Source organism: Zingiber officinale, chromosome 1A (genome assembly GCF_018446385.1).
Source record: "Zingiber officinale cultivar Zhangliang chromosome 1A, Zo_v1.1, whole genome shotgun sequence".
Taxonomy (NCBI): domain Eukaryota; kingdom Viridiplantae; phylum Streptophyta; class Magnoliopsida; order Zingiberales; family Zingiberaceae; genus Zingiber; species Zingiber officinale.
In genome coordinates, this window is record NC_055987.1 from 3896993 (window position 1) to 3923758 (window position 26766).

The 26766-nt window shown below is 37.5% G+C and overlaps 4 protein-coding genes across 6 annotated transcripts in view; 2 read left to right on the top strand and 2 right to left on the bottom strand.

Annotated features, from left to right (window-relative positions):
- LOC122015801 (histone H4) overlaps positions 1-14956 on the top strand; it is a 30218-nt gene extending 15262 nt beyond the window's left edge. Inside the window, exons 1-2 of one of the 3 annotated variants that reach the window (XM_042572843.1) lie at positions 14215-14292; positions 14396-14956. In XM_042572843.1, the coding sequence (XP_042428777.1) occupies positions 14429-14740 (312 nt within the window). In that variant the 5' untranslated portion in view covers positions 14215-14292; positions 14396-14428 and the 3' untranslated portion in view covers positions 14741-14956. Of the gene's footprint in view, positions 1-14214; positions 14293-14395 lie in introns of those variants that run through there. The other 2 variants (XM_042572852.1, XM_042572862.1) reach the window with 2 other exon arrangements.
- A 235-nt stretch (positions 14957-15191) lies between these two features.
- Positions 15192-15866, bottom strand: LOC122015795. The gene has a single exon (XM_042572836.1). The coding sequence runs from the start codon at positions 15779-15781 to the stop codon at positions 15218-15220; it is 564 nt and encodes a 187-aa protein (XP_042428770.1). The 5' UTR covers positions 15782-15866; the 3' UTR covers positions 15192-15217.
- A 101-nt stretch (positions 15867-15967) lies between these two features.
- LOC122015825 (receptor-like protein kinase HERK 1) lies at positions 15968-19288 on the bottom strand. The gene has a single exon (XM_042572884.1). The coding sequence runs from the start codon at positions 18565-18567 to the stop codon at positions 16081-16083; it is 2487 nt and encodes an 828-aa protein (XP_042428818.1). The 5' UTR covers positions 18568-19288; the 3' UTR covers positions 15968-16080.
- Positions 19289-21105: 1817 nt separating this feature from the next.
- LOC122015833 (probable pectate lyase 4) lies at positions 21106-25189 on the top strand. The gene is made up of 5 exons (XM_042572896.1): positions 21106-21434; positions 23661-24012; positions 24305-24515; positions 24605-24673; positions 24811-25189. Exons 1-5 carry the CDS (start codon positions 21308-21310, stop codon positions 25030-25032), a joined length of 981 nt encoding a protein of 326 aa, XP_042428830.1. The 5' UTR covers positions 21106-21307; the 3' UTR covers positions 25033-25189.
- The last annotated feature ends 1577 nt before the right edge of the window (positions 25190-26766 follow it).

The window sequence follows — 26766 nt, forward strand, 5'->3', positions numbered from 1 at the left end:
TTGTGACTTGGCATAGGGTCGGCCAATGATGGTGTTCCACATCATCAAGGCCACATCATTGTGTGCCACCTCATGAAGGAGACCAAGAGTCATGACTCTTGGTATTACATGGAGGTATATGAACCTCTAAATGTGGCCGGCCACATTAGTGTAGTGAGTTACATTTTGTGTACTCATTCAAGAGGTCATCTTCTTCCTCCTCTCTTCTCTTCTCTCCCTCTCATCCTCCATTGCCGAGCCACCCAAGAGTGCTAGCACACTCTAAGTGGTTCTTCTCCACCTTTTGTCCGTGTGGATACTTGTAGAGGAGTGTTCACTTGACACTCTACGAGATCCGACAAGAAATTTTTGGACGAGCGGCATAAGTGAAGGGCTTCGCGACAAAGGTATACTCTCTTTTCATGTAGATCTAAGGTAGATCTAGTGTAGAAACATGTACATGATTTAATTTTAAATATATCTTCGCACGGATCCGTGGCTAGAATTCGGGGTTTCCACAATGCAAAAAGCGATTTTTGCGGCTCGAATTGCTAACAAAGGCAAGAGTGGCGGACCAAGGCCAAGCGCGGTCGGCAATGCCCATCCGTGACTGACAAAGCTTAGACGCGGCTTCCCAATGCTAGGCAAGGCTAGCCGTAGCTATTCGCAGTCACCCAAGGCCAGTTGTGCCTGCGGCCAACCAAGGTCAGCGTGGCCGCCCATGGCCAACCAACCAAGGCCAACCGCAGGGTCTCGTGGATAGTCGCGACCAACCAAGGCCAGTCGCAGGGTCCCGCAGCTACCCGTAGCAGGCCAAGGCCAGCTGCTTGTCAAAGAGGGAAGACATGGATGAGGGGAGAGAGAGGGAGCCTACCGGATGGAGATCGTCGTTGTAAGAGAGGAATTGCCATCGTTGTCGCTGCTGCCGCCGAAGGGAAAACTTAAGGCAAGGGGGGAGTTGAGCAGGTTGAGAAATTTTAGGATTTTTTGGCGATGAAAAAAACTATCGCCAAATTTGTCTCATATTGTGCTATAAATCTATGGATTCGTAGCAGGATTTGTCATGGGATTCATCGCAGATTCTACGACGAATCCATGGATTTGCCACAGAATGGACATTTTTTTAAAAATAAAAAAAAATATGTCCAAAATCAGTTAATGGACCTAGGGAGCTCGGAATCCCATGATACCAGTTTCTATGTGTTTCTTTAGTTCTCCTAATTATATCTATTCCTTCAAATATCAATTTGACTCAATATATTGAGATTAATGATTTTTTGAATACGAATATATCCAAAAAATCTAATTCATGTTAAAAAAATCATTGATCTCAATATATTGGGTCAAATTGATGTTTGAAGGCAAGAATATATTCAGGAGAACTAGAGAAATATATTGGAATTGCTTTCATATCATTAACTCTCTAAATACATCAACCGATTTCAGACAATTATATTTCATTTTTTTTAAATGCACATTATGCAACAAATCCATGGATTTGTCGCTAAATCTGTGACGAAACCTTGGATTTTGTTGTAGATTGGTTATTTGTTAAAAATAAAAAAATATGTCTGAAATCGGTTGAGCAACCTAAATAGTTTGGAATGATATGAAATCAGTCTCTATATATTCCTCTAGTTCTTTTGATTATATCCCTACCTTCAAATATCAATTTGACCCAATATATTTTTTTCATAGCAAAGTCAAGTAAATGGACTTTAAACGACTAATAACTTCATAAAAATCATAAAAAAAAGTTATTGATTGGACGTGTTAGAGTTATTTTGATATTTAAAAATTATTGATTTCAATATATTAGGTAAAATTGATGTTTGAATATATGGATATAATCAGGAGAACTAGAGGACACATAGAAACTAGTTTCATGTCATTCCAAGCTCTCTACGTCTATAAATTGATTTCGAACAATTTTATTTTATTTTTAAAAAATGCCCATTCTACGACGAATCCATAGGTTCGTCACCAAATCTACAACAAATCCATAGATTCTTTGCAGAATGGGCATTTTTTTCTTCAAAAAAAAACAAAATATCTCTGAAACTGATTGATGGACCAAAATGTTGGGTTGCAAGGTTGTAAACAAAGTCCCACATTGAAAATACATGGGAAAGATCATAGATTTATAAGGGAAAGATGTCTCTATTAGGTAGAGTCTAAAAATAAAACCATGAGAGTTTATGTCTAAAATGGATAATATCATTAGGGATGTATGATAACTCATATATTGGCATATTCTTTTGGATTGATAGCGGCTTATTGGATTTAATTGCATGTGTTAATATACAATTCTTATCATGTTTATATGTGGATGGTTGTTTTGAGGTTAAGTGCATTTCTCTTCTAATTCATGATATTTTCTCACAATTTGATTCTTGTTTTGTAGGATACTTATATTGACTCTAATTGGTATATGATTAAGGCCAACAAGCTTAGTTCATACAACAAATGGAGAAGCTCAAATCCTACTCGATTCAACGCATTCCAAGGATCTCAACCTAAGCCAAATCCTCCTCACCAAAACACTTAAATCCCTATTAAACCAGACCCAAACTAGATCCAAAGTCCAGTTCAAAACTTGGTATTTAAACCTAGTTTCTTGCGGATGAACAGTAGCTCAAGTTATTGTTCATCCGCGATTTTTCTTCCCACAGCTCCCAATTCCATCTCCGATCATCTCCTCAAGTGCCGACGTTAGAGAGGGAGTTTCAAGGCAACTTCTAGACTATCTTTCGACCACCTGGAAGTTTGCCAGAGGGAGGTTCCGACGGTGAATTTGCTGCTGATCTAAATGCTCTGTTTTTGCCCTGTTCAGAGGAGTTTTCCCATTCCAGCAGCTTCGCCTCACAGCAGTGAACATTGGAGGCGTTTCCCCTTTGTTGCTGAGTTCATTTTGACACCCTTTCACCGACCATCAGATCCCTCCTTTGTGCAGAAATTCAGATCGGCAGATTCCAGTTTTGTATTTCCAAATTCGATTCAATTATTGCATTTAGCATTGCCGGAAGTCTCTGCAGTGAAGATTGCACGCTTTGTGTGATTCCAGAGTTCAGAGCCTACTTGTGCATCTTCTCCGACGACCGGAGTCGGGAGTTTTCGTCTCCGACCTCTTGTGTGACGGTAAGAGTGTGATGTTTGTGTAGTTTGTTGTGAATGTGAATCAGTTTCATTTCATTCCTTAGTTTATACACTGCTTTATATTAGATTTCATTTATGTCTTGCTATTTCATACCATAGATTACTTGTGTTGATGGTGAAATTCATGGTGTAGAGTGACAATGCGTTGTAGATTAATTGTTGGCACTTAGTTATATTTCATTCAAGCTTTAGTTTAGTTTCCTACTTGTTTGCTATTTTAATTGTTAGGTTTAGAATCAAAATCCAATACCCCCATTTACATATCAAAAATCCCAAAAATATGAATAACAGACAATTCTATATTACCATCCTACTATTAGTTCCTCGAGAGATTCAACCCTGGGCTCGTTATTACAACATCATTGTATAGTTAAAGGGTTCATTGGATATAAATTGTTAATTTGATTTACGGGTGTGACACACTCGACATCAAATTTTGGCGTCGTTGCCGAGGAACTGTGCTGTGTTTGGTGATTTTAGGATTGTTTTACTATTTTGTTTGGTGCCTAGATACTTATTTGTTTTATATATCCATGTGTTTGATATTTTGAGCTTCCTGTGTCTAGCGATTTTGTTTGTATCATTGTTTCAGTTGAGACCAGGAGATATATTCAGTAGCCATGGATCCATTTGAGGCTATGATGATGGAGGGAGCTGAACTTGATGATATTGATCACATAAAGAAGAGGCTTACTACCATTAAGTGTATTCCACTTCCACGTTGGCTCCTATTACTGAACAGTATTCACCCACCAGAAATTTAGGGGAGTTGTTCCATTCCACCTTTTATTTGTCATTGTAGATATCAGATCTTTACTTTGTTACATGAATAATCTCTTAGTTTACTTTAGCAATCTTGTTAGATTTTGTGTTATCTTGCTATTTTTGTAATAGTCTTTTCGGTTTTTGAAAATAAAATGTACCCCTTGGCATTTCTAGATATCATTTTAGAGGATTTTGAAAGTTAGTTAAATTTAATTGTTAAGTTTTGAACTTCATTGTCATGATTGGATTCTTGGATTGCATGAAGTTACTACTTAGTGATGGATTCTAGATTGATGAATTGAGATGATGATTTGAATACCTAGTGAGGATTTAGCTTATTTGTGTGATGCACTTGTGTTAGTGTCATTCTAGAACTTGCTTTAATTCTTTCAAAATCACAATTCAATGGATTGAATCATGTTTGTGAAGGTAAATCAATTTGCTTGATATTCTTCCACACAATACCTTACTATACTTTTTGTTAATCATCATATCATTTTATCTTCTCTCATTTCTTAATCTTTTGGATGTGGATACTTTGTTTGTTATATGATTAATTATTTGGCCAAGATGGATAAAGTTGAAGTGTGGGGGAAGTATGAAATATGCTTTGAGATCATTTTGTTTCTATTGGATGAGTTTTGTTGTTTGAATTCTTTGGTTTAGAATTTTGAATCAATTGAATGGGATATTTGGAGCCTTTGGATTGGTTCTTTACTGCATGGAAATTCATTTAAAACCAATGGTGGTAGTAGCTTTTGTGAAAATTTTTGAGGATTACTTGAGTTAAGTTCTCAAGATTCAAAATGAAATTGCTTAGAAATCTCTAATTTTGAACTTGGAGCTGAATTTTGGAGGAGTATTGAAGGCTGATTAAATTTTTAAAGGAATGTAATTAGCTACATTGCAGCTGCAAGGAATGAAAACATAAGACCTTGCTACTGGAAGTGTTTCAGCAGTTCATGTTTTAAAACTGCAAACAAGTAATGAGTTCATAATAAGTTCCTTATGCAGGAGTTCCTGATGCTTGAATGAAAATCTGGCTTAAAGTCTTGATGATTTAATTTGAAATTTTCTTGAATTCCAGATTATGAAATTGAAGTTGTTCACAAGCAGTAGTTAGGACATAATATTAAGCAAGTTCTTGATCAGTTAACGAATTTGCGTAGAAGATCAAATGTGAATTGTTGTGTGCCAATATGATCTGCAGGTTTCTGTGAATGGAGTTTCTGATCAATACAGTCCCATATTTCTATTCTAAGTATTTGGGTGCTAAATGATGTTAATGCCTGAGATTGAATTGTCTAAAGTTATAGTTAGGAACTAGTTGCACCTGGATTTTGGAATTTTGGAGTTGAAGTATCAATTGAAGTTTTGTACTAGTTCTTTGATACTGATTTCCAATCTGATGTACTTACAAAGTGGAATTCATCTATTCATTGACATGTGTTGAGAATGTTCAACTTTGAATTGTTGCTGATAAGCTTAAACTCTTCATTATTCAAACCTGAAATTTCTTTAAATCTGAAATTCTAAAATTGAAGCTGAGAAATGGAACAGAGTTTGGAAATTTTGCCTAATTTAGTTTGGGAAACAAATGTTGTTTAATTCCTTTCCATGTCTTCACAAATCTGATGGACAAATTTATGAAATTATGAAACTATTAAAATGCAGAAACAGTGTTGTTGATCTACTGGAAATATGATCATTATGGAACAAAATTTGAAATTTAATTGATGAGTACCATTTCACTCATGAAATACTTCAAGATGGTATCATAAACTCTGAAAAGTTGAAGAAAAGGGCAGTATAGTAATTCAATTTTAGGTGTCGTATCAAAAGTGTATAAATTTTTTGTCATTAGCTTTTAAAGTAAATGAGAAATTAAGTGAAACCCTGGTATGCACAGAAACAGGAGGTATTTTGTAACTTTCAAGGACTTTTACAAACATTGACTTAGGTGACAAAAGTTTAGAGTTTGCTGAAATCATAAACAAAGAGGACAAATGGCATGCTGCTAAAGTTGTTGATGGAAAAGAATGCTAATTAATGGACTTGAAAGTTTTTATACTTGCAACTACTTCTTAGTGAATTGTGGCATTACCTCATTTCTAGTTAACAGCAAGTAAAGAAACAAAGGAAGCAAAACAGACTCAATGGAAAGCTGGGAATTCTTCACTGTACAGAATTGTATCAATGTCTTAAATGATTTTTTTTTCTTATTGGAAAGAATTGGAGGCAAGTTGAATTTGGTTGGAAGGTAAATAAGATGAGCTATTGAGATTAAAGATTTAATATTTGGTCTAAATTCTGAGAAGATCAGAGAAAATGAAACTGAAACAATAAAAGTTCAGCAATTCAGAATTGTGATGTGGCAAAATGAAGGAATTTAAATGCAGAAATTCCACAAAGGAAAAGGCTTGTAAAGGTCTCTCAAATTGGGATAACACCAAAGTGGATTAAATGCAAATGGAAAGTTAAGAAAGAAGTATAGCCAATGCTGCTAGAATGCAATAAAAGGGCTATGATAAGAAGAGTTTTCGAAATTAAGGAGCTGGAACTAGGCAAAATTAGCATTGATTTTAGAATTTAGTGCTTAGTAAACTGATTTGGATGGCAATATGCTGAATTCTGTGTCTCTGTTGTTGCCAACTAAGAGATCTGTGAATCAAATTTAGAAGCTACAGTTGAATTAAATTGTGTTCTCCATTGTAATGCAAGAGAAAACCAGAAAAGATGAGCTCAAAGGAAGGATTAGCTGAATGTTAGCAAATTACAAAATCAGATATCATTTAAAACTGAAGTGTGCCAAGTCCTTCCTACAGATTTCTTATCAGTGAAGAGTTCAATAGAAATTCCTACCCTCTCATGGTTAATTGTTGTGCACTTCTCTTCCAACACCTGATGATTCAAAACATGAAGTCACATTGAAACTAAATTCTGAAACTGTCACAGTGCAGAATGGATAAGTTCACTATCTTCATATTAGTGTGACGGTTGAACGACTTGAAATGCACATCAAAATTTGAAGAATTTAGAAATGTAAATGTCTTAATTGAAGCAACTTTGGAATCTGTTATGTTCAGAATTTGACAGGACATTTAAGTATCTGAAATTTCAGTCAAACATTGAGCTAGAGAAGAACTTACACAAGTTACATTCGATGGAAGTGCAGCTGCAAATGAGAATGGATCAAAGTATGCAAGACTTGACATCCTTTTGAGTAGAGGAATGAGAACTTCTTCTCTGCACTAGAATCTGAAACTGGTGTAGCTGATGACTTGAAGGACTATTGTTGGAATTGTCAACAGAAGTTTATACCAGTTTGGTGTCACATTTAGTTGCTGCATGGTTGCTGAAAAGATGCTGATTACAACCCATTCCTGACTTCAAATCTTCTGTTGATAGTAAAAACAGTGTAGAGATTAAATCTTCTGGAAGTTCCTGTTGAATCATATCTGTTGAGTATCTATTTGGTTCGAACTTGTATATGAATTTTCTATCCAAAGAGAATTAAATCCATTAGGTTTGTATATGTGAGTGTTTGGCTGGTTCAAGAACAATAATTTTGAAGTAGAGAGAGTTGTTGGCATATTAGGCCTGTTATTGTGCATATGAGGACCATATTAGCCCTGATATCAGGTCAAAGACAGAGCTCTGAAAATTGAAACTATGAAGATGGAGATGAGTGTAGATGTTTGAAATTGAGTGTCAAGATGTACCCAAATGCGGGAGAGGCACCAGGAATCCATGTGAAACTTAAGTGAATCTAAATTCTATGTACAACAGAATTGAATTTATGGAGAGGCTGATAGGGATACTACAGTGAAGATTTAAGGCTTGCTGGACCTTGTTGAATTCTGGACATTGCCATTGTACATTAATGGAATGCTAGTGAAGATTTGAGGCTTGCAGAATTTCGGATACATGGCTCAATCTGGACAATGCTACTGTACAATAATTGTAGAAGTTACAGAAATCTGAATCTGCAATTAAGGGTTGCCTGGTCAAGAACTAAATTTGATGAAGAAAAGTTAAGAATGGAGTTCAATATCAGTAATTGAAAGGAAGCTGCTCAAATCTGAACATGGTTACTATGCAGTAATGGCAGGCTAATGAAGACCACTGAATTTCAGAAATATCATTGAATTTGAACCTGTTATGTGTATCAATGCTGTGAGCTGTAATTTCAGAGGTTATTTGATCATTTGAATTGCTAATGTCATATGTCATTAAGAGATTATGGAATGCTAATGAGATTACTGTTAGTCTACTTGAAGAACAGATATACAGTGAAGTTTCTGCATTTTTTTAGTGACAAATGTTATCTTAATTCTTTCCTTGCCATTCTGGATTTCTTGAACAGCATTATTAAGAATCAATTAGTTTGTTTTGGATTTTAAATTCCAGAAATACATCATTCTTTTCTCATCAGACTCTGCAAGCTTTTATTGATTGATTGCTTGGAGAGAATTTATAGGGATCAAATGTACAAGCTTGATCAGAAACAGCTTATTCAGGATTGAAGCTGATTCCAGAATCTCGAATTCCAATTTTTTTTATTGTTGCAATATGCAACTTATTTTGGTTTCCAATTCTGAAAATAGTGGTTTGAATTTAAATGCCGATCCTCAAGGTTGTCTCTAACCAACAGCCAATCTGAATTCACTCTTCCATCACCTTAGTGACAAATGATGTTTTCTTCCCAGCTAAATTCTGATAACAAGCCCAGGACCATGTTAGGCCTGATATGCTAAATATCAGGCCCATTAGCAAAAATGCTGGGAACAAAACTGGGAACAAGTTTTAGTGTTGCAATTGAGAACAAAGGGTAAAAATTCAAAGAAAGGGGAGTTAAAGGCTTTGAATAGAAGTAGTTTCATGAGTTGTAAGTTGAAAGAGACGATTGGGAAGGATTTGACAGTAAGTTTAAAGCTGGAACAGTGAAGATGAAGAGATATAGTATTGGTTTAATTTGAATGTACAGGTTTCATGCCAAGCTGTTATATTGATCTTTCTGAGATGAAACTAATTGAATTCAAGCTGTTATTGATTAAGTGCTAAATGAGATGTTCTTTAGAAATTAAATGTAAAGCTTGATTAGAAATCAGTAAGATCTGATTTCAGAGTTTGAATTAATGTTCAGGAAATTCAAAATGTTAGTTTCTGTGAGTTTCAAATATGAGATGGAGTCCTTGATCTTTATTTCCAAAAATTCCAGCTGAATAAATGGAGGAGCGTATAAAGGCTTGATTCTAAAAATTTTGGGAAGAAAAACCTAATCATTAAAGTCTGAAACTAAAACAGAATGCACATTGCTGAAATTGCAAAATGCTGAAAAAGGAGTTGTGATGAACTGTGTAGGCTGCTGTGATGGAATGTAAGTTGTTTGATTTCTGAATAATGTAAATTGTGATCATTTTCCAGCTAATCAAGAGAGGGAAGTCAATTGTAAATGAAGAAAAGTAAATGGAAGATCAGGAGTTCAAGCTGAAATATGTTAAAGCTGTAAATATGCAGTTTGCTGAAATCTGGAAATTCATGGGCAGAAATTAAAAAAAAAAAAAAAGCCAAATACTGCCCTTGCATTGAATCTGACTCCTTCAATGGATACAAGTGTTGAGTGAATGAAATGTGATGAGTGCTTTTGAATGGAAGTATTATAGTTACAAATCAGAATGCAAAGAAGAAGACAAATTTGAAAGTGAATTTTGTGCTGAATTTTGCAGAATTGTAGAAAGCAGCATAATGATCTTTTCGATTGGAAGGAATTAAAGGGAAAACTAACTATGATTGGATGATAAAGAAGATAGTCTTTTGAAGGTTAAAGTTCAATGTTTGGCCGGAAATTCAAAGAACATTAGAAAAGAAAGAAATTCCAGAATTTCTACTAATGAAGCATTTCTGTGACATTTTGGAATAGGAGTTATGACAAACTAAAGTTTCTAAAACCTGGAAATCTTAGGAGAATGAATTGATAAGGATCTTAAGAAGCTAGATGAAAAGGAATTGAAATTTTTAGTGGCTAAATGATGACTAGTTGACACAAAGTCAGGAAGCTATATAGAAAATTCAGAACCTGCACCTTACTGTGGTGATTGATGTTTAGAGACATCGGTTCACTCAAAAATTGAAATCTTGCTATTGTTATAGTATTGTTAAATGCTGACCCAGCTTTGTCAGAGTTTACAAGATTTTTAGACTGTGAATTGGATAGGAATCAGAAACACAAAGCTGGAAACTGAAAAACCCAATTCTGCAGTTTGTTTTTGGTTACTGAATTTTTGGGTTCTTGATGCGTTTGTTTGCCCAGGATGGAAAAAACTTAAGTGTGGGGGAGGTTTGCATATTTTGAAGATTTTTTAGAATGAAGGATGAAAGAATTGAGTGTTGTTGCTGGAAATGCAGTAATTGGAGCTAGAATTGTTCACTGATCAGGAAATCTATTTGGTATAAAACTGTTTGATTTATAAAGTAAACCAAAGGAGATCATTTTCCAGCTAACAAAAGATTAGTGATAAGGTTGTAGCTGTATGCATAATGACAGAAGCTGGAATCTCTACAAAACTGTGAGGTATACAGTTTTTGAAATGTTAGTGGCTGTACCAATTTGAGCTTTCTGATCAGGAAACAATGGAATTCAAGCATGCATTAATTGGATGCTACATGAGATAATCTAGAGGAAGAAAAGATCAAGGCTTGATTAAAGAAAGGAAAGTTGAAAATATGAAATTATCAAGTTGCTAAAATCAAAATGAAGCTGCTGAATTCTGGTCATTGATCAAAATTCTGTGTCAATCTGTAGAACTGAATTTATGAGCTGAAATAAATTGAATTCAAGCTAATTGTGATTGAGTGATTAAATGCAATAGTTTATAGAGATTTAACAGTAGATTTTGATTGAAATGCAGTAAGATTAAAGTTGAACCAGTTTGATTGGATTCAAATTCTGTTTGGTTTAAATTCTGTGAAGAAATCAAAAGTTTTATGGATTCAAATCAAAACAGAATGGGATCATTGTCAACTTATCAAGAAAGAATACTAATTGTAGATGAAGAAAGGTATCTAAAGGTCCAAGTGTAGAAGTTGAAAACTGTTGAAACAGAAGCAAAGGAAATTAGAACAGAACTGAAATTTGTTCAGTATGTAGGAACTGTAGCAACCTGTTCAAATTGCTTCTAATCCAAAATGAATTGGGAGCAAGTTTCATCCAATGGAGTGCAAAATGAAACTTCTACACAGATCCAACTCTTCAAATTTTAAATCCAAACACTTTACCATTCAAAATTCTGAAATATCAAATGCAAAAATCAGCTTCACTTCTTTGAGATTTTGGGATTTATTAAACTATTATGAACTGAGGGGCTGCTTGTTTAGAGGGTTTGATAAATGGGGAATGAGAAAGGAATGAAATATAGGTGCTTGGTTTGAGGGTTTCATTTTTTCACAAGGGTTTCATTCCTTATTTGTTAGCAATCATTCATTCCCCACTAAAACCAGTGGTTTGAAACTCATTCCTTGAAAAAGCCTCCCATTACTAGTAGGTCGGGTGGATCGAGAGGCAAGAAGACCTGGTAGGTTGAGGATCAGACGTGGGAAGCCTTTGAGGGAGGGGGGATTGTTGGGTTGCAAGGTTGCAAACAAAGTCCACATTGAAAATAAAACCATGAGAGCTTAGACCCAAAGTGGATAATATCATATCATCGTGGAGATATCTAAATTTCTTTTGGTCCTAACACTAAAGAGCTCTGAATGATGTGAAAATAGTTTCTATGTGTTTCTCTAATTCTCCTAATTATATCCATGTCTTCAAACATCAATTTGACCCAATATATTGAGATCAATAATTTTTTTAAACACAAATTTGATTTTCCGGACACATTCATGTTCAAAGAATTACTAATCTCAATATATTGTGTCAAATTGATGTTTGAATGCATGAATATAATTAAGAAAACTAGAGGAATACATAGGAACTGGTTTCATGTCATTCTGAACTTTTTAGGTCCTTAAACCGATTTCAGACAATTTTTTTTTGAAAAAATTTCCATTATGCAACGAATCCCTGAATTCGTCGTAGATTTGGTGATGAATTCATGGATTCATCACAGAATGGGCATATTTTTTTAAAAAAGAAAATTATCCGAAATCGGTTGATGGACCTAGAGAACTCAGAATGACATAAAATCAGTTTTTTTTTGTGTTTGCCTAATTCTCTTTCAATCATCAATTTGACATAATATATTGAGATTAGTGAATTTTGAACACGAATGTGTCTAAAAAAATCTAATTCGTGTTTAAAAATTTACTGATCCCAATATATTTGGTTAGATTGATATTCGAAAGCATGGATATAATCAGAAAAATTAGGTGAACATATAGAAACTAGTTTCATATCATTTCGAGTTCTCTAGGTCCATCAACCGATTTCAGATAATTTTTTTTTTTTAAATGCCCATGGATTCGTCGCAGAATGGTCATTTTTTTTCAAAAAAAAAATGTCTGAAGCTGGTTGATAAACATATAAAGCTCACAATGATATGAAACTAATTTCTACATGTTTCTCTAGTTCTCTTTATTATATCTATACTTTCAAATATCAATTTGATCTAATATATTAAGATGATTGATTTTTTAAATATGAATATGTCTGAAAAATTTAATTCGTGTTAAAAAATTCTTAATTCTCAATATATTAGGTTAAATTGATGTTTAAAAGTTTTGATATAATTAAGAGAATTAGACAAATATACAGGAACTGATTTTATATCTTCTGAGCTCTCTAAATCTATCAACCGATTTTAGAATCTTTTAATTTTTTTAAAAAAATGCCCATTCTGGCACGAATCCATGGATTCGTTGTAGAATGAGTATTTTTTTTTTAAAAAAAAAACCTAAATCGGTTGATTTATTTAGAGAGATTGGAATGACATGAAACTAATTTTTATTTGTTCCTCTAGTCCTCTTGATTATATTCATGATTTTAAACATCAATTTAATCTAATAGAGTGAGATCAGTGATTTTTTTGAACATGAATATGTCTCAAAAATCTAATTCATCTTTTAAAATTCATCGATCTCAATATATTAAGTCAAATTAATATTTGAAAACATGAATATATTTTAGAGAATTAGACAAACACATATGAATTAATTTCATGTCATTGTGAGCTCTCTAGGCGACTAATTAATTTCATACAATTTTATTTTTTTATTATTTTTTTAAAAATATCCATTATGTGACAAATCCATGGATTTGTCGCCAAATATGCAATGAATTAAGAATTCGGTACAATGTTTGAAATGAATATCAATGAAAATATAATTTGTTGTCAATTTATGATGACTCTATTTTGTTGCTAATTAGTAATGATTTATTAATTTGGTGCTAAATTTATTGCACATTTGGGATGAAAATTTTTCATCCAATTTTAATCCTTAAATCCAGATATTTTTGTAGTGCATTAGAAATTAATCTTTATCATATTATAATATATTTGTCTCCCTCGTTACCTCTCATAAATTTCTAAAAGTAAAATTTTTATACCATATTAATTGTGATAGTATTTCCTATTTAACGTTAAAGTAACAAGTCTATTCAAATTTAATTAACATGATGAAAAAAAAAATGAATACGCTCGCTCATAGTGTCCTAGTCAATCACGTAAATGACATGATCAGTATTGAGATAGCAAAATGGAATGAAGAAATGAAAAAAGATTCGGTAACGAACCCTTAAATAAATGAATTTAATTATTGGGTTAACGCACCCATACAATTCATATTGGTGCAGGAAAATCAACGAAGTTACAAGCCCACATAAAGGCCCATGAAAAACGTTAATGGGTCAGGAGTCCAAATTCGTCAGCCTATTAAGCTTTGGTGTTCTAATTACAATCAAACTCAAGAATCGTTTAATTTTTTGATCTTTTATATATAATAAAGTGATATATTTATGGAAATTATGTATTAATTAATTAATTTTCAAATTTCATATAAAAAAAATTGGACTGAAATAAAAAGAGAATTCTTGATTAAAATATGGAAAAGTCAATTATTATTATTATTATTATTTACTTCTCATCCTAATCATATTTCCATTTTTGTTACTTCTTGTTTTACCGGTGCCAATTAAAAAATAAAACAAAATTAGAAAAAGTCAATTTGATTATTATTTTTTATTTCGAGGGAAAGGCGAAATCATTAACGATCCGTGTGACTCCTATTAACGCGTCCTCTGCCGTCCGTTTCCTGTTAATCAAGGGTGTAGATTTTACACTGCTCCGCCTCACGGTTGCGCCTTGCGCGCATCGCCCTATTGCTATATAAGCCCGCTCGCACCCGACCAAGTCCATCGCTTCCTCCAAGTTTCGCAGATCTTGCAGCCTTCAGGTACGCACCGAATCCCCGATTTCTCTTCCTCAATCGACGTTTTTCAGCTTTCGAGCTTCAAGATCTTTTTTGTTTGCTGTAAATTGACCTCGAATTTGGGCAGAAATCAGTCGATCGAGAGCTCGATTAGGCCGAGATGTCTGGAAGAGGAAAGGGCGGCAAGGGATTGGGCAAGGGCGGCGCGAAGCGCCACCGCAAAGTGCTTCGCGACAACATCCAGGGCATCACCAAGCCGGCGATCCGGCGCTTGGCAAGGAGGGGCGGCGTGAAGCGCATCAGCGGCCTGATCTACGAGGAGACGCGCGGCGTCCTAAAGATCTTCCTTGAGAATGTGATCCGTGACGCTGTGACCTACACGGAGCACGCTCGGAGGAAGACCGTCACCGCCATGGACGTCGTCTACGCGCTAAAGAGGCAGGGAAGGACTCTGTATGGCTTCGGTGGTTAATTAGACATGCCTATTTACTGGAAATAGTTCCAAAGTATAATGTCGTAGTTAGATTGTTCCTAGAATTGGTTTGTAATGTGTTTGGAATTTGATCGTGTTGTCTTGTATTACTAATCTGAGTTCTTAGATTTCCAGAATTAGTTTTAAATATAATTTAAGTGACTTTGTAATGTATTTTTAATCATCAAGAAAGTCCTTTTGTTTCTATGTTTTCAATTATCTGTTCATATTCGATCGATTGGTCGGTACACATTTATTCTCTACCTGAATTTAACATCAAAGCAAGAACTTCAAATATTTTCGATCGGATTGAGCCCTTCCTGGATTGCCATTTTGTTTGTATAAAAAAAAAAGAAAATGAAATTAAAAGGTAATCTTTTATAATTAACAATCCATGGAAATGCAATTAGCAATAAATTAAACCTGGCCAAACAATCTTCGTGTTTCATTGCCGGCGATGACGACGAGGGAGTGGGGCTATTTTTCCGGCCAGACGCTGATCTTCTCCTTCTCAAACTTGATGAAGAGAGTGCCCGCCGCGGCGACGGTGTAGATCTGTATGAAGATAATCGCCGGTGAGTGGTAACGGAACAATCCCTGCCCTGACCCCAGCTCCACCAGCAGCAGTGCCGCCAGCCCCAGCCCGGCTAGCTTCCCGTGCAGGCGCTCGCTGTAGGGAGTAAATCCAGCCTCCACCGTCACTCCTCCGGCTGCCACCGGCTCCCGCAGAGGCACCGGGGGCAGCAGCACGCTGCCCTTCTTTGTGCCCCCGCCGCCGGGGGCTTTCCGAGATTCACGTTGCTCGGCCTTCTTCCCTGAGCCGCTGCGGTACTTGACTCGGATCTGGTTCAGCCGCGTCTCAAAGGATGGGTCGTCGTCGACGATGGGTGACTCCGCGGAGGCGTCGAGCTCGGCGGGGGCGTCTTCGTCGGCAGCGGCAAGTGGGGCGACCGAGATGAGGGGCTTTCTTCTGGTGACGACGGCAGCCGGCGGCGCGTTGAGAGTGGATGGGAACGGGCTGCAGATTTTGAGACCGGCCATTAGGTCTGCTCCTCGCTATCGTTTTGGACTGGCGTTAGCTTGCCGTTCTTTGTGTGCTTATCGCAGTCCACGTAAGTAGATAAGTTTTTTGCTTCCTCACAAATTCGATAGTGCTTTATATATATATATATATATATATATATATATATATATATATATATATAATATTTCTTAAAAAATAAATAATTTAAAGATTCTGACAAATATTATTGCATATTTAAATAGAACAATCCTCAACCCTGCTATACTGCGCTATTCAAACACTGTAAAATGACAACAACTTTGCCGGTCGGATCGCCCTACCTTCCCTCGGACTTGATCAACTGCGAGAAGACTTTGCTCATGGAAACGTCGGAAAGATCATTCAGCAGGGACGTTTCGGCTTCTCCCGCCGGCGGCGCGTTCTCGTAGGCGCTGAAGTTCTGAACCCGTGGCGAAAGTTCAGTTATCTGGTTGATGCTGTTGACCTCGGAGATGGTACCGGCGTCTGCGTCATGAAGCTGAAGAGCGTACTCCAAGTTCCACAGGACGTCGCCCATCGACGGGCGCTCCACGCCGGAATCCGCCAGGCATTTCTCGATGGTTTCCCCAAATTTCTTCAAGGATTCAGGCCTGATCGACCCGGCGATGCGAGAATCGACGATGCGCTCCAGCTCTCCCCTCCTCTGCCACTTCATTCCCATTTCCGCCAAGTTCACCATCTCCCTCGGTAGGGTCGGATCGATGACCGGCCTCGCACACAGCACTTCGAGCAGAACCACCCCGAACGAGTACACGTCCGATTTCTCGGTCAGCTGCTGCCTCCGGAAGTACTCGGGGTCGAGGTAGCCGAAGCTCCCTTTGACGGCGGTGCTGACGTGAGTCTGATCCAGCTCCGGCCCAGTCTTCGATAGCCCGAAGTCAGCCACCTTCGCCAAGAGATTCTCGTCGAGTAAAATGTTTGCGGACTTGACGTCGCGGTGGATGATCGCTTTGGCTTGCCCTGTATGGAGATAGTGCAATCCTCTAGCTGATCCAATGCAGATTTCCAGCCTCTGCTGCCAACTCAGAGCAGGCATGTCCGAACCATAAAGATGGCTCTTGAGGCTGCCCTTCTCCATGTATTCATAAACGAGAATCATCTCGTTCTTCTCGTCGCAGTATCCGATCAGAGAAACGAGATGGCGATGGCGCAAGCGCGACAGCAGTTCAATCTCGGTGTGGAACTCATTGATGCCCTGTTGAGACTTGGGGTTTCCCCTTTTCACTGCAACTTTCGTGTCGTCTCTCAGCGCGCCTTTGTAGACCTTCCCGAAGCCTCCGACGCCGATCACCCGATTCTCGTCGAAGTTGTTGGTCGCCTCTTGCAGGATGGCGAAAGACAGACGATAGCCAAAGTTTCCATTCAGTGTAACTGCAGTTCCATTAGAAGTCTGGCTCCCTGCGCTGTGAGAGGTGAAGCCATTGATGGAGAAAGGCACCCAAGACTTGGAATACTGTTCCTTAAGCTTCCTCTTTCGAAGGACTACGCAGAGAGCAACAGCAACGATGGCCACCACAACGGCTCCAAGTACTGGAGCCAATATGATGGCAAGGTTTTTCTTCGAACCAGGCGGTGTGACCGGAGACCCGCCGCCGGACCCGATCCTCATGATCTCGAGCCCATTGAGTATGCCATCAGGCAAAACACCGTTAATGTCTGAAGGACCAATGCTGATGTTGAGTTGAGTACCTGATGCATCACTTGCCTCCAAAACATAATCCCTATAGACAGGGGTTGCTAACTGCCTGTCTGTATAGCTAGAAAGATCAAGATTGGGAGCTACGAGCCAGGAATTAATGTAAACATTGAACAAGAGGTCTCCAGCTGCATCACTGACTATGTCACAGAAATGAAACCTAATCAAGTAGGATGAATTTGCATCCACCGGGAACCGCCATGACATATTGAATCTAGCATTTGAAGTATTGGAGGCAAGCAATCTCGCTGCCGTTGCATACACTGTGTCTGGAGCAGTCTCCTGAGTTGCTCCTCCTCCATTATAATTGATTCTTCCTGAGAAGATAAATGGCGCAGAAAGCGAATTGTTAAACGGCGGCGACTTCTGATCAGTGTCCCAAGTTCGCCACAGAGTATCATTGTTGGGGAAAATCTGAGGGCCGCCCATGTTGACTCTGTAAATCTTCTCCAACAACTGATCTGACAGACCCTGGTAGCTGCGGGGAGGATCGACGACGGTAGCAGTATCTGCGATTAAGGTTTCCGGAACAGATACGACTTCTATGGCGTTCACAAAGGCAAGGGAATTGTTTCCCGTCGGCGCAAATGTAAGGGCAAGAGTATTGCTATTTATGTTCACCAAGAACTCCTCGACGGCTGCAGAGTTCGCCTGAGGCTGGAAATGGTCGAGGAGGACGACATCTTGGGTCGACACAGTGAAGGTTGAGGAAGTGAGATCGAAGCTTCCGTAAACGGAGGGGAAGAAGTAGAGGCGAACGAAGTGTCTGCCATGGGCAGTGATTTGGAAGGAGTAGGAGGAGGGCACAGTGAACACCCGGGCATTTTGATACAGGGCAGCGCCGTAGGTGGAAGGGGGCACCGAGCCCGAGGTGTTGGCTAGGTTGTTCGAGGAGGGAGTCAAAGTCGAAGAGAAGGAAACATCGGAGACGAAAATTCGATCGTAGATGGTTGTATCGGTCAAGGAACCACAATCAATCAGGTAATTGTCTGCAGGAGTAAAAGCACAATGGATGCATCTGATTGAAACAAGCATAAAGATGATGCAGCTCACTCCAGTGCCTTTCATGGCCCTTAGCAGATAAACCTAACAGAAATCGAATCTGTTGGAGGAAGAAAAAAATCCTTTTTCTTCTTCAACGATGGAAATTAGAGATGCAGTTCAAGTATGCGGGAGAAATTAAGACATTAAGAAAAAAGCAGGTCTGACCAAAAACAAGGAAACCCTAATGCACCATTGATTTGCGGCTGATGCAGGGCCAGGCAAAGAAAGAAAACAAAGAAACCGATGCCGGGACTGGAGGAGCCGTAAATCTCCGCAGCAAGCAAAGAAACGACGAAAATCCAGCCGATATTAAACCAGAAACATGGATTCAACGTCAAGCAACAAGAGAGCCCCCAAAAGAGGAGATTTGACAGGGAAAAGAGAGGAAAGGTGGCACCTTTGGGGCACAGGATCACCGGGAAATCTGCAACGACGGATCCTAAGAGTGATCGCCGCCCTCCGTCGACCGCTCGGGATGGGCGTCACAGATGTCACGAGGAGAGAAAACCGGTGAAGAATCTAGGAGTTTGTTTAGAGGAGCAAGGAAAGCAAAACTGCCACCTGGTGCAATGAACAACGCAGAAGCTGGCGACGAACTGATTAATTGAAGTAAAGTGTACGACATCAGGTTCGGTGAAGTGATTAAGAAGAGGAGGGGAAGAAGGAGGTGAGTTGGCAGAGTTGTTTGTCATCATCACTGTCAAGATGGCAGCTTTCAGACGCACCAATTCCTGCCATTGATTGAGCTCACGTTACAGACAACATTCCTGTTTCCGTTTCCATGGCCATTCATCAACGTGGAAACTCAGGAAGGAGAAATTCTTACTCAATCTCGAGGAATTAAATAAAATATTGAGGATAAAACAAAAGCAAAACGGCGTTTTAAAAATTTTCTAAAATGGCATTCTTTATTTATGAGACAATTAAGATTAACAAACTCTAATATTAGCTGTAGTCCTATCTAATTTATATTTGGAGTGCACGATTAGATAACACCATGTTACTCCCCCATGCAAGTCGAAATAAATTTTAAACAAATGAGAAATCAACTCACACAATTTTTATTCAAATGATGAAAATGAGCTTTGAATAATTGGATTTTTCTTCAAGATTCCGCATTACTAGACTGCCCTTTATAAAATAGTCTGAGTTAATGGCGTTTGAACATCCGTCCTTTCCACATCATAGGAGCTTTCACAATGGTGTTCTGCATATGCTCGAAATTAATTTTAAAAAGATGATCACTTGTGAATATAAACGACTAAGAGTTTGGTTCCACTAATTAATCATTCAACCAATTAAAAATATTTAATTTATCTTGGTGGTATATTTTTCATAGAAATATAGCCTCGGAAATATAATAATAAAATAAAATAAAATTTAAAAGTGTCACAATACTACTACTGTATAATATAATATATTGAAATCACATTGACCCTTTATAATGAAAGGATAAAGTACCTGATTTTTGAAAATCTGAATTCCAAATTGTTTGTCCCAACAACAAACTAACGAATTTTCTTATGAAAAATATTAATTTAATTTAATATTATACTTATCTTAGTAAAAAAAATTAACAAAAGTATATTTTTAACATTATCGGCCTAAAATATTATAGAAGTTTTTTTGATCTTGTCAATTCTAAGATGTGAGACTAAATAGAAATATATTTTTTTATATAAAACAATCAGAGAAAATTAATGATGAGAAAAATTCATAATAATACACCGTAGCTAGCTGAGTCTCAAATTCTAGATTACTGATTGTTTTGTTTATGGAATTATTAATAAATCTTATAATTATTTTTAGTGTGAATAGAAAAAGATATTAACGTAAATTCATTTTAAATTTAATCAAAATTAATTAATAAAAGGGAGAGATTTTTAATAAAATAATAAAATTATTAATCTAGGTATGCTTTACTAATTTTTATATTATTTAAAGGAGGTCTTATAATCGATGACAGTTAGAGGAGGCCGAAAACAGGCTGTCTGTTGAAACCGCGTGAAGGATTATTTATTCATTTATTTTATTTGAGGACAAAAAGAATAAGTATTTTTTAAATAAATAAATAAATAGATAAATAAAAATATTTTATTATATCCAGCGCAATTTGCGGCGTCGTGGCGAAATGATCATGCCTACCCATGACACGTCAGCTATCGCAATGTTCGCATGGATTCTACGCTAACGCGATTTGTCATTTTGTGCGTTAGGTTAATTCTATACCGCGTTTATTGAAATAATAATATTACTATAATTGTCAACAGATAGTTTAATTAGGATATTTTCGGGTTGGATAATCCATAGAGGTTTAGACGGGTCACGATCCAAAGTCCAATTGGGTTGGCCTGCCCGAGTAGACTAATTAGGACCAGTTAAGCCAGCTGAGCTAGTTGGGCTAGTCGGAGAAGAAGGCCGTGGCACTGGCGGCGAAGCGGCGGGGGCGGGCTTCTACCTAACTGTTAGGAAAAAGAACATCGGGCTTGAAATTAAGTGGAGATTATGAAATAATGGAGGATCAAATTGAAAATTTGTAATTTTCTCATTAAATTATAGGATAATTTCTCATCCATGGCTTCTTCGTCTGTATCGAATATATAAGGCGAATTTGGGCGGCGATCGGTCGGTGGGAGGCTGTCGGTGGCTCGGCTCGGCTGATTATCGATCCAGGCGCCCTTACAATCGCTCCGCGTTCCTTCCGCATCCCATTCCTCAGGGGTCTCCACCCTTCGCTTGGAGTGCTGCGGCTTCCACCGCCTCGATGGGCGCCTTGCCTTACGCTCACGTCGACACGAGCTTGCGTGCCCTCGCCGGACAAGCAGAGGGCTTCGGCCGATTCGCTATCGGAGGCCTCCATGGACCGGTCTACTATGTCACCTCCTTGGCAGGTTCCTTCTCCCCTTCACATTTCGTTACTTGCTAGGGTATCGTGTCAATTTAATTATGCTCTATCTCAGCATCTATTGTTATTGATTGCGTCAATCTTGTCCTTGAAAGCTCTTCTTTTTTTGGTGAATAATGCGCGAAAGTTTTGTTGAATGTGTGAAGAGAGAAGAGGTGGAAGTGGTATGGATTGTGAATGAGACTTTAGTCTCACATTCAAAGGCAAATAGGTTAGTTTATATTGATTCACATGCATTGAAGATGTGAACAAATACATGGGAAGAGACTCTCTCTCATGCGTGGGTGCGCAGGGGTTGCAAATTCAGGGCTTGGATTGTACCAAATCATATTGACTCATGTGCGAGCACGACCTGTGCTCGCCGAATGCCGGACCAGCCGGGGCAAAATTTACCCAAGCGGAACAACTAACATTTTGCCACGTAAACCTTTTGCTGCTTGTGAAATAGATGCATTAACTTCGAGATTAATGCAGAATCAAAACGGTCGAGTGATAATGACTGAAATGGTGGACGTTTCATTGCTCGACGAATAATGATCATTAAACGATTATTAACGCTGCCATTGATCTGAGCTCCTATATACGGAGGCTGCGACCACAGGCAAAAGATTACGCACATAGAAAAGCAGCAGAAACACTCCACCTATGTTCCCTCCTCCTTTGTCGTGTAACTTTTGCTCGGCGGAGTGCCCGTGATAGTTCGGGTATTACTCAGTTCGCCGTGACCATCAGTGCTTGGTGGGAATCACGGTTCACCGTTGTATCCTGGAAACAGACGACCCAAGAAAGCCTTGAAGCACAGCCGGAGGTGAGATGAATCTGTTTCAATGAAACTGCGTTTATCGAAGGCCTCGGTCGCTTTCTAGGCCTCGCCCGACCAACCTCTAATTCGCTTGGTCGGTCAGCACGCTCGGCCTCTTCACCCGGTTGGTTAGCTCGCTGGGCTTCTTCGCTCGGTCGGTCAGCTCGCTCCACCTCTTCGCCCTGCCGGCCTCCAATCGCTCAGCCGCTCGCCCTTTCGCTCGGTTGGTCGCACTACTGCTCTGCCCGACCGACCACTTGACTGCTTCGCTTGGTTTATCTGCCCGACCTACCTTGATCTCGCTCGGCACTCGATCGCCAAGATCGCTCGGCTAAGCTGCTCGGTCGATCTTCAACTCGCTCGGTCTCTCTGCTCACCCGGCTGTAAGCTCGCTCGATAACTACGCTCGGCCAGACTAAAGCTTGCTCGGGAGCTAGCCCCCTTCATTCGACACTTGGCAGATAACAACCCCTGCTGACAGCCTGAGATTATCTGCTCAAGCCATTTCGACAGATAAGTGAATTTAATTCGGTGTGTTTAAATTCAGTTAATACCCCGTAAATCTTCGGCAGCAGATTATCTTCGCCAACAAGTTTCTGCTCTCTAATGGGTTAAAGCTCTAAATGAGTTTTTTTTCAAGATCCTAATATGCCACTTCAAATATGAAAGCTTATTAAAATATCTCCAATTATTAAAACTTTTAATGAGTTTTTTTATGATCCAATTCATAGCATGAGTTGCATGGCTTCATGCATATTTCATCAAATTTGAGACAAAAGAGTAGATTTGTATTTTTACTATTGCTATTAAACTATAAACGTCAAACCTTACCTCTACAATGGTTCAAAACTTTTTATTCAATATTTTGGATTTTTAAAACCTCTCATATACCTTTCATTGGAGATGCCCTAAGATCGTCCCTTTTCTCTCTGTGAAATGCGCGAAAGTTTCTTTCTCTGGGACTAAAATCGGTGCTTTTTTCAGCAACAACTTTCATGCTTTACATCCTATACGTTGTTAAACTGGGATCATCTCTCTAATAAATAGAAGGGGATGTGTTGACTTCTACTACTTGTTTTTTCAGAACTCGAGTTGAAGTTTCCACTCTCGCATTTTGTCTCGGTAGCTAGAAAAGTATGCTTAGATTGCACTAGAAATTCTACATGATTTTGCTATTATGTGTTTTTTTTCCCTTTCTAACCACATAAAATGACAAAAACATGAATTGAATCTACTTGAGATAAAGATCTAGTTTGTCAGTTGGATTGAGTTTGTCTCATTCTATACAATGTAGAGTATCAAAAGTGTTTTGTATTGTTGTGACTTTGTGGGATCAATTACGGCTAAAGTGCATTTTTATAATGTTCCTCCTTATATTCCATTTTAAATTGATCCTGTTGTCAATCGTAGATGATGGTCCTGGTTCACTTCGTGAGGCATGCCACATTAGAGAACCACTCTGGATTGTTTTTGAAGTTTCAGGAACCATTCACCTTTCTTCATACCTGAGGGTATCATCATATAAGACAATTGATGGTCGAGGACAGAGGATAAAATTGACTGGCAAAGGTTTACAACTGAAAGAATGTGAACATGTAATCGTTTGCGATCTGGAATTTGAAGGTGGCAGAGGGCATGATGTTGATGGTATTCAGATAAAGCCCAAGTCGAGGCATATTTGGATAGACCGCTGCAGCTTACAAGATTATGATGATGGACTAATTGATATCACTCGCGAAAGTACTGATATCACCGTTTCAAGGTGATGTAATATACTAATTTTTCTCTGTGATTATAGATTAATTGTCCTTGTAGAAGTTTCTGTTTCTTTTGGTCTATATTCTGATACACTTGCAGTTGCTTTCCTTCTTTTACTAGCCATCATCACAACATAATGCAGCAATCTTTTCTGAAATTTCTTTCGCAAAATCTGCAACCTTATCAATAAATCTTGTCAATATGGTTTGTTCTTGCAATAGATTAGCATAAAAAAGTTACTTAGTGGTGATCACTGCAAGAATTGCTGTATGCTTCTCATTTCCATGTTTGAACAGATGCCGCTTCGCCAATCATGACAAGACGATGCTTATTGGAGCAGACAAGAGTCATGTTACCGATAGATGTATTCGCGTTACCATTCACCATTGCTTCTTCGATGGAACAAGACAGAGACAACCTCGACTTAGATTTGGCAAAGTTCACCTTTACAACAATTACACAAGAAACTGGAGCATATATGCTGTCTGTGCCAGTGTAGAAGCACAGGTCCTTTCTAATTTAAACTATATAAGCAGTAGCACTTGTTTGTCTGTGTTCTACTCAAATACCCTATTGATCTTTTTCTCTGGGTCCAGATCTTGTCTCAATGCAATATTTATGAAGCAGGACAAAAGAAGTTGGTATTTAGGTACATGCCTGAGAAGGTAATTCTTGTTAGATCACACCATGAATCATGCCTAACAAGTTGGTATTTCATTCTAAATGAGCTTATGAACATTTCATGTTGAATTTATTAAGAATCTAGTGAGCCTTGGTAATTAGATGCATGTTGTTGGCGCAGGCAGCCGATCGGGAAGAGGTGAAGGCGGGTTGGATAAGGTCTGAAGGCGACATGTTTCTGAACGGCACCCAGCTTGGGTTGTTAGATGCTGGTGCTCAAAGTGTTTTCGATCCCTCAGAACATTATCCACCATGGACTGTGGAACCTGCATCACTGGCTCTTAAAGAAGTCCTCCAATTATGCACTGGATGGCAAGCTATCCCAAGGCCAAATGATTGTTGAAGCAATCATGTCTGTTGAACTATGTGATTTCGATGTTTGCAATCTTGGGGGTTTTTTGAAGTAGGTTGTAGATGAATCATAATTCGTGAAGGTCAGTATTCGATTTGATAAGATTTGGTTTATATTCATTCAATAAAAATATAAAGAAATTTGAATACTAGTGACTTTGGATTAATTGACATTTATTTATATTTTGTTTGAATATAAATAATATAAGAGTTTATAAAGTTATAAAATTTTAAGTTATTTGTAATATATTAAAATAAAAAGAATATGAGTTATATATATTAAATTAATATATTTTAAAATAGTTAATTGAATTTGATAAAAAAAATTGAGTTCCAAAGTTTAAATAAGCATGATAAGAAAATAACTTCTAAAGTTCTATGTTGAGAGTACGTCGGAACCTTCAAGGAAGTGAAATGGGATTCTCTGGATTATTTTTCTTGGTCCTCTCCTAGACTAAGAAAAGTAGATTGGTGGGAGATAATGGTCCTCATATATTAAATAAGTAGGGGTCATTGCCTCCCATCAATGTAAATATTAGAACAGGAGATTGTCTAGTAGTTGCGAGTACGTCGGAACTCTCTAAGAAGTGGAATGGGATCCTCTGAATCACTTTTCTTGATCCTCTCCTTAGATCAAGAAAAGTCGATTGGTGGGAGATAATGGTTTCCACATGTTAAACAGATAAGGATCATTACCTTTCAGAACCAGGGATGGTCTAATATTTAAGGACCAAAGGATCCTTTCCTTAGGAAGTGGCTAGCCTGTAAGTTAGTTTTCTAACAGAATTTAACAAATTTCAAGATTTTAATTCTATTTGTACTGAAACCTTAAAGATACGAGTGGCAAACTGGACTTTTCAACGAGATGGCGGTTAAAGTCCAGATCCGTTGGATTGTAAATGAAATTACTAATTAATAAATAGTTCAGATTAATTTGTATTTAATTGCTTAGCAATGAAAATATTTGAAAAAGATATTTATTAAATATTTTTAAATTTCAAATCTCCACTATTGAAAAAGAGGATGGAGATTGAGATAAAAGAAATCGTGGAACAAATTTTTGCAGATAGATCTCAGAGTGAGATATTTGATAAATATATTATATAAATATTTAATTGATGATGTAAATATGAGATCATGAATACTCGAGAGAAATATTTATTGTGCTCTTTGATACAAAAGAAGATATTCATAAAAAAAAAAAAAGATAATTCCATTATCTTAATGCCCCCTCTTATGGGATATTTACTCCAAAACACGGATGAGGAAGAGAAAAGAATCTATAGTAAAAAATTATCCTTAAAGAAAGAGAAGAGAAAATGTGAAAAAATCTTTCTTTACATGCTTGTTTATTTTGATAGAAGAAGGTAGATATATATAATATAATTTTGTAAATAAAAAAGGTACATACGTCATTTTTATAGGTATATGATGTAATTTTGTAAGTTAATGTATCATTTTTTGATATATGATGTAATTTTATAAATAAAAAAAATGTACATACATCATTTTTTTTTCATCCGCTTCTTTCCCTTTAATTTTGAGATAATTAATTTTGACTTGAAAATCATCCGGTGATGAATTACATTTCTTTTTTATCATTAAAATTTTAATGAAATAAATGACGAAAACTTTTCACTATAATAATTTTTTCTTAATTTTGATTTCTACTCTCCCAAACTCTCTCAAGTAAACTGACCATTAATATCAGCCTCATTGATATGAA